This window comes from Cornus florida, unplaced genomic scaffold, assembly GCF_030987335.1.
Source record: "Cornus florida cultivar Cherokee Brave unplaced genomic scaffold, ASM3098733v1 CherokeeBrave_3.0.0_Hap2_Chr11, whole genome shotgun sequence".
In the NCBI taxonomy this organism is placed as follows: domain Eukaryota; kingdom Viridiplantae; phylum Streptophyta; class Magnoliopsida; order Cornales; family Cornaceae; genus Cornus; species Cornus florida.
The window spans coordinates 113211351-113218447 of record NW_026775581.1 but is presented as its reverse complement, the minus strand read 5'-3'; the positions used below and the strand labels follow the sequence as shown (position 1 = coordinate 113218447).

The following is a 7097-nucleotide window of genomic DNA, read 5'->3' as shown; positions in this document are numbered from 1 at the left end:
AATAAAATGATTGATGTATTTGAAAAGTGCAATTTAACAACTTTGCAGGATATATACAATTTTGGTAAACTGCGCAATGCCAGAAATCTTATTTGTGCAAGGAATCCTTGTCCCTGCCCCCCCAAAACCATTGCATGATTCAAAGAGAGAACCTTGACACTTAACGATGTCTTCATCATCAGTAATGACATACTGTTTCACCGTATTTTGAAGGAGAATATAAGAAGTAGGGTCTGGTTGGAATTTCCAGGGCTTCTATGTGCTTCCTTCCAACATTTCTACTACCTTATTCATTGATGGCCTTTGTGAAGGAACGGTCTGTATGCACCACAACCCTACTAATATCATCTTCTTCGCCATATCATCAGGCCGCTCCCATTGGATTTTTTATATTTTCATTGTATACCTTTAATTTTTCTTATTTTCAGTTATACAACTATGAAATTTTAATATTGCCCCTGAAATAACAAAAGAAATTCACTTTTGCTCCACCAAAATCCTATAATCGTATTCCTTTATTTACTAAACGACCCCAAACGTTCATTTTGAATTCTCCAGTGGTAAAATAGTCAGCCTTTAAGTTCCAAAATAGTCGGCCTTTAATTCTCTAGTGGTAAAATAGTCGGGCTTTAAGTCACCTCAACAGCTACTATCGTCTAATCATTGCCAAATAAATATATATATATAAATATTTAAAATATGATTCTTTCTAAAACCCAAATGAAACATTAGGCCCAATCTAACTCAAATGAAGAATTGAAGCCCAATCCATCCAAATACTGCAGTCACCCTAAAAAGCCCAATAGCTTAAGCCCACTATATATTTCTTACCCTAAATCCCTAATCTCAACACTACCACAGTTTTCTTGGCGGTCGGTGAACCACTCCCGGTTAGTTCGATCGTTATACTGGCTTTTGATGGAGAAAATTCGTGGTAGCAGAGATCGGTTGTGAAGATCAACTCAGCGGAAAGACTAGGTACGAATCGAGCGTGTGTGTATATATATATATATATATATATTTTTTTTTTTTTTGTTTTTGAGATTTCTGCGTATAAATTTGGTCTGTAATATTACATTTACGAAGTACATTGTATTTTGATTTAACTGTCATTTGCTAATTGAGATGCATCATATTTTAGTATGATGTAACCATACTGATTCCAACCAACAAAAAATGTTTCAATTCAGAACTCTATTAGGCTGTTAGCATTAGGCTAAGGTACCTTTGGATTGAGAGATTTGGAGGGATAGTGAGCGAAAAGAAAAGATAGTGTAGATTGTGTTTGAGTTGTTTAAAATGAGAGAAGAGAAAGAATAGGGAGAGATAGAGATAGAGATAGACTACATTGGTCTTTAAAGTCTCGAACATCTCATAGTCAAGACTGGTGTCTAACATGTGAACTAATCTTTGCAACATTCCTCGACCCAATCTTTCATAAGGTATCATTCTATTATTGTACCAGTCCATTAGGTTGCTTCAGGTCAAGGGGGTTTTCGAAAAAGATTTGTTAGGGGTTCCTCTGTATCCTAGTTTGCATCTTTGAATTCAGAGGAGTTTCAATCAGTAGAAAATAAGTTGTTCTGCTTTGTTTTCTTCTTCTATTTACTTCTTTGTTTTTTTATCTCAAAACTGACACACACAAACACACACAAATCATTCAAATATTTAATAAATCATAGTGTCAGAGTGACAATTGAAGAGACGTTATTTTAATACGATGATTTAGGTGTTAGAATTGTTCCTGTGTTTGAAGTGTTATGTGTTAATATCTTAAGAGAATAGAGAACTTGTAAGGTGCAACAATCTTCATTCATGTGAGTTCTAAGATTTCCTCTGCCCGCTAAAAATACAGAAATTATATGATTCAATAAGCTGCATAGATGGCCTTCAAGATTTGATTAGCATAAAAAAGTCCTTGTAAACCAGAACCTTACATCATATGTTCGGCTAAATTTGTTAGCAATGACTATACAAAATGGACAATAAATAATTTTAACAATGAATTAAAACATTGTTCATGTAGTAAAAGATTCTGCTACTGATCTTGAAAGAGAATGTAAGTAGGGTCTGGGTGGAATTTCCAGAGCTTCTATGCTTCCTTCCAGCATTTCCACCACCTTACTCATTGATGGCCTTTGTGAAGGACCAGTCTGTATGCACCACAACCCTACAAATATCATCTTCCTTGCCATTTCATTTTCTTCCTCTGTCATGTCACCCTGAAATCCTAGCTCTTCGTCTAGCTCAAGGCGCTTATAAACCCAATGTGGAAAATATATCTCGCTGGTATGGCTCACCCCAACATCATTGTTCTTTCTTCCTCCAACCATTTCTAGTACCATCATTCCGTAACTATAGACATCAGACTTATGTGATACTCCTCCAAAGTTTCTACTGAACACTTCTGGAGCAATATACCCTATGGTCCCTCTGGCTTCCATTATTGATATAATGCTTTCTTTCTTGGTATATAGTTTTGCAAGCCCAAAATCGGAGATCTTAGGGCAAAAATCATCGTCAAGGAGAATGTTGTGAGGTTTTATGTCTAGATGCAGTATTCGCTGGCTGCAACCACGGTGCAAATACTCAAGTCCTCGAGCTATACCAATCGAAATTTGATACAATTTTTTCCAACCCAAATGCCCATTGGTCTTCGAAAGTCCTTGGTGATATATGAACTTTTCAAGAGATCCATTAGGCATAAACTCGTAAATGAGAGCTCTTTTGTTACCTTCAAGACAAAATCCCAGAAGAGTGACCACGTTAACATGTGAAGTCTTACTGATGCTTGCAACCTCATTGATGAATTCTTCTCCATTTCCTTTGGATTCATCAAGGAGTTTCACTGCCACAGGTTGATTGTTAAGTAGCTTTCCTTTGTACACAGAGCCATATCCTCCTTGACCAAATTTATCTCTAAAAGAGTGTGTTATTTTTTTGACATATGAATAGCTATATCTTTTTGGAGACAGTGATCCGTGATTCCTAATAAAGGCCTCAAGATCCCGGTTATCTTTTATTTTCAACCTCCAAAATATGATCGATCTAAACGAAGAGGTCTTTGATCTAATGCAGCAAAAAATGATGCTCATTAGTAGTAGTCCGATTCCGCCAGAACCAACTCCTGTATTCAAAGATTTGGTGGTTAGTGATGAGAACTATAAATGAAAGCAAGGAATTTGGAAATGATTAATTGAACACACTCAAGAAGGAAAAAAAAAAAAAACTCTATTTTCAAGCTTTAGTAATGGTATCATTCTTTCAACTGTTAGAGTTAGATATGATTATTTTTTATTTTTGGGGAGCTCCACTAAAAACTTATAATAAGCATTTAAATAACTGGTAGTATAATGTAAGAGTACGGTACCTATTGTCAACTTTAGTCGCGTGGTCAAATTATTACCTGCATCAAAAACATTGCAATCATCAACGAAATATTGAAGGAAACAAAACCAATTGATCAATGAGCATAAACCATACTAATTTGTTAACTCATTTAGTGTGAGATAATTGAAAGTTGAAATGGATTTTTATTTTTATTTTATTGGTCGTAAGTTGAAATGGATATTCACGAAGTAATTTTAAATCATAAGAAGAAAAAAAAAGTGAAATTGACAAATTTAGACATAACTATCTGATTATATAATGGAGATATGTTGAGCTCAGCTCGGTTTAAAATGGGAAAAGTGTATGCTTATATTAACGTATTCTCCCATTGACCATTGACATTTTCAATGATGGCCGTGGGATTTTCAAATTAAGTAAACACCTAGCCCAACTTAGGTTTTGATGGTCTAATTTATTGACTTTTCATCAAATTTGATTATTATTCCTATATTGAATTTAAGTGCTGGTTACCCTAATCAATCCACACCAGGAAGACGTCGTGGACAAGGACTCCAATCTCGCCGGCCCTTCCACCACCGGAGAAGTCATCATCGCGGTCGCCGGCTTCCCCCATCGGGAATCGCCAATTCGCTTTCCGATCCGAAGCGTCAAAGGGTGGAGGACGTCTCGATCGCGACCGTCGTGGAAGAGAAGAAGCCGTTGGCTCTTGATGAGTGTCGGAGGCTGTTTCAATGACTTAGGACTACAACTGTAAACGAGCTGAGCTGGAGTTGTTCGTCGAAAATTCTAGACTGAATTTAAGTGCGGACTACCCTAATCAAAACCTAATACTAAAGCTAGAGATGATATGCTAACACAAAAATTAACTTAATTGAATATTAAAATCAAAGTGGTTACTTTACGTACCATGGTCTCCACAAGTTAGATGATGAGGCTGGTCGTGACAAAGGCAGACAAATTGGAGCGTAGTCGGATCGGATCCACAAGTCCCACCGGACGACTCACACGATGAGCATTCAACATTACTTGCATTATACTGAACCTCAAATCCTAAATTCAAAGCTTGCTGCAGATTCAACGAAATATCCCAAAGTCCTTCCAAACTTGTCCTGAAAACCGGAACTTCAATGCCATGTTGGCAGGTCGTCGTTTCCAGCTGAATACTCAAGAATGACTCGTCCCCATAAAAGCGATTACTCTCTCTAACACTATCTAAGGGACACGTAAAGTTGTTCAAGAATTCTGTCAAACTTGAGGTGCAATTGTAGAATAGGTACAGGCTTCGGGCAGTTGAAGAATGGAGAGAGAAGAAGGTGTTGTCAAAAGTTATATTACTTAATATCTGAGGGCAGGGATTATCCCATAGGTCTAACCTTGCCATAGTCATCATGGAACCCGATGAATTGATCTCTAGTACACGGAACATATGATCATCGATGTCTATAACCGGGTGGTCGTTGTTTTGGCACTTGAGCTCAAACTGTGGATGGCCACAGTACTGGGGTCGACCATCACCCCAATAAGGGTACCCTATGCCTTTTATGTTTTGGCCACAGTTGTAGGTATGATTTCGGCACACCCAGAACATTTCATGGTCCTGGCAGTGAGATGTTGAGAAGGTGGTGATGAAGAATACTATGAAGATGGTGGAGTAGTGGGAGAGGGATAAAGAGAAGTGTTGGGTATACATTTTGAAAGATCATGAATGGAAAAGACAGAAAAGAAAGAAGATTTTGTGTGACAGGTGTGGTTCGGTACTGCTTATTGATGATAATGCCTTATTCAAAGGAACAGAAATATGGGAATTGGTTCTCTCTCCCATGTAATGTAAATAGATCGACTAGAACAGCCATTTGTTTTGACAAAAAAAAGTGAAAGTCAATTGTTTTGACTTTTAGGGAGAGAGGTGGCAAGCTGCTGGTATGATATATATCGATGACCATTTCAAATATATGTGTTGTGATGTGTCAGTGAATGGCGGTGACGCTGTGTGCGGCATTGAATGGTGTACTGCATGCATGAATAAAGGAAACTTAGGTGGGAAAAAAAGAATAATAAGGACACTTTAATTAAGAAATGAAGACCAAATTAATGATGAGAAGTGAGCTGCGTAAGAAATAATTGACTGTTCAAAGGTGGTATGTTGAGACCGGAACATGGGTATTAGCATGGTGTACCACGTTGTATATCAATTACAGACTTTACAGCATTCCTAAAGCCATTCTTTCCGAAGGTCGCAGGTAGCTTCAGCTCTAAAGAAGGAGAAGATTCCAAAAATATTGGTGAGGGTTCCACTGTATCCCAGTTAGCATCTTTGCTTTCAGAGGAGTTTCAGTCGGTAGAAGTTGAGTAGCTCTAGTTTTTCAGTTCATTAACTGACCCTTCTTACGTGCATATAATATAAATAAGGGATTATTACATATAAATGGACTTAGTGGTCCATATTTACCTATACATTGAGTCAAAGTCAATAATTTTTTTAAAATGTGTTTGACCTAAAAGCTGAGGTGGCACGTGAAAAAATACTGTTTCATATTTCTGTTGCCTAAAATACCCTTCTTCTTATTTTATGTCTTGCCTAAAATGCCCTTTTCTACAATCTGCAAACCCAAATGAAGAAGATACAGGGGGCGGCGCACTATGCCGACTGCAGCGGATGAAGCCGGTCGGTGGATCACGGACGAAGGATGATCTGTCCGGCGAGCATGGTGGCGAGGACGGCTGCGGAGAGACAGGTCCGGTCGTGAGAGGAAGGCTTCAGCCGTGAGAGGAACGGCGGCCGGCAATACAAAGCCGGCGATGGGAATAGCTGGCTATATAAAAATGTGAGTTTAGCCATGATATCCGGTGACAGAACCAAAGGAAGAAGGATAAGAGTCTTATGAGAAGATTATTGAACTTCTTCATCGCGTCTATTCCAGTTCTGCAGCAACCCATGCTCGCTCGAAAATTTACTACTTCGACCAATTCTTGTGGTGGTAATTGTGATTATTAGTTGTGGCGGTGCCTGGTTCTTTGGCCTCGTATGAACTCCCTCTCTCTCTAGAAAATTTTACAGACCAAGACACATAAATAGGTGGATTTTGGGATTATTTACATACATACATAATTGACACCCAAAATGTGTATATCCGAGGCGGTGGTTCTGAATTTCCAAACATATTTATGAATCATAAATTGTAAAAACTAATAACTGGGGGTTTTGTTTTGTTTGTTTATGGAGATGAAAAATAAGAACTGGGTTTGTGTGAATCAGCAATTATTTGTCTTGCTGTGCTTTTTATGGATTCAATTTGAGCAAAATCAATTGAATCAAACATGGTTTATGATTTGAAAAAAAAAAAAAATTCAAAAAGAAATTCAAAAAGATATATATATATATATATATATATATATATATATATATATACACGCACGCATCTTCTTCCAACTCTGTTATACTGAAAAAAAAATAAAAAATAAAAAAGAAACCCATTTACAGTCAAACCAACCATCTCATTAGCCAACCGTAAGCCACTGCTCGTCGTCACCACACCTCCGGCCCAAGCCGCCACCACAGCCAGTCCTTCCTCACTGCCATCCGAGCCCATCGCCGGCTCTGTATTGCCGGCCGCCGTTCCTCTCACGGCCGAAGCCTTCCTCTCACGACCGGACCCGTTCTCTCCGCAGCTGTCCTCGTCACCATGCTCGCTGGACAGATCATCCTCCGTCCGTGATCCACCGACCGGCTTCATCCGCTGCAGTCG

The 7097-nt window shown here is 38.4% G+C and overlaps 1 protein-coding gene across 1 annotated transcript; it reads right to left on the bottom strand.

Annotated features, from left to right (window-relative positions):
• Positions 1-1845: 1845 nt before the first annotated feature.
• LOC132285611 (LEAF RUST 10 DISEASE-RESISTANCE LOCUS RECEPTOR-LIKE PROTEIN KINASE-like 2.5) lies at positions 1846-5210 on the bottom strand. Its single transcript, XM_059787800.1, has 3 exons — positions 4258-5210; positions 3371-3406; positions 1846-3127 (listed from the first exon to the last, which is right to left on the bottom strand). The coding sequence occupies exons 1-3, from the start codon at positions 5039-5041 to the stop codon at positions 2019-2021; spliced, it is 1929 nt and encodes a 642-aa protein (XP_059643783.1). The 5' UTR covers positions 5042-5210; the 3' UTR covers positions 1846-2018.
• Positions 5211-7097: the final 1887 nt, after the last annotated feature.

Excerpts from the sequence above, each read along its gene's own strand:
- LOC132285611 (XM_059787800.1), bottom strand. The coding sequence starts at position 5,041 with ATGTATACCCAACACTTCTCTTTATCCCTCTCCCACTACTCCACCATC. Across the intron at positions 3,407-4,257 it reads TCTAACTTGTGGAGACCATG|GTAATAATTTGACCACGCGA; the intron begins GTACGTAAAGTA and ends TTTTTGATGCAG. Across the intron at positions 3,128-3,370 it reads GCGACTAAAGTTGACAATAG|GAGTTGGTTCTGGCGGAATC; the intron begins GTACCGTACTCT and ends CTTTGAATACAG.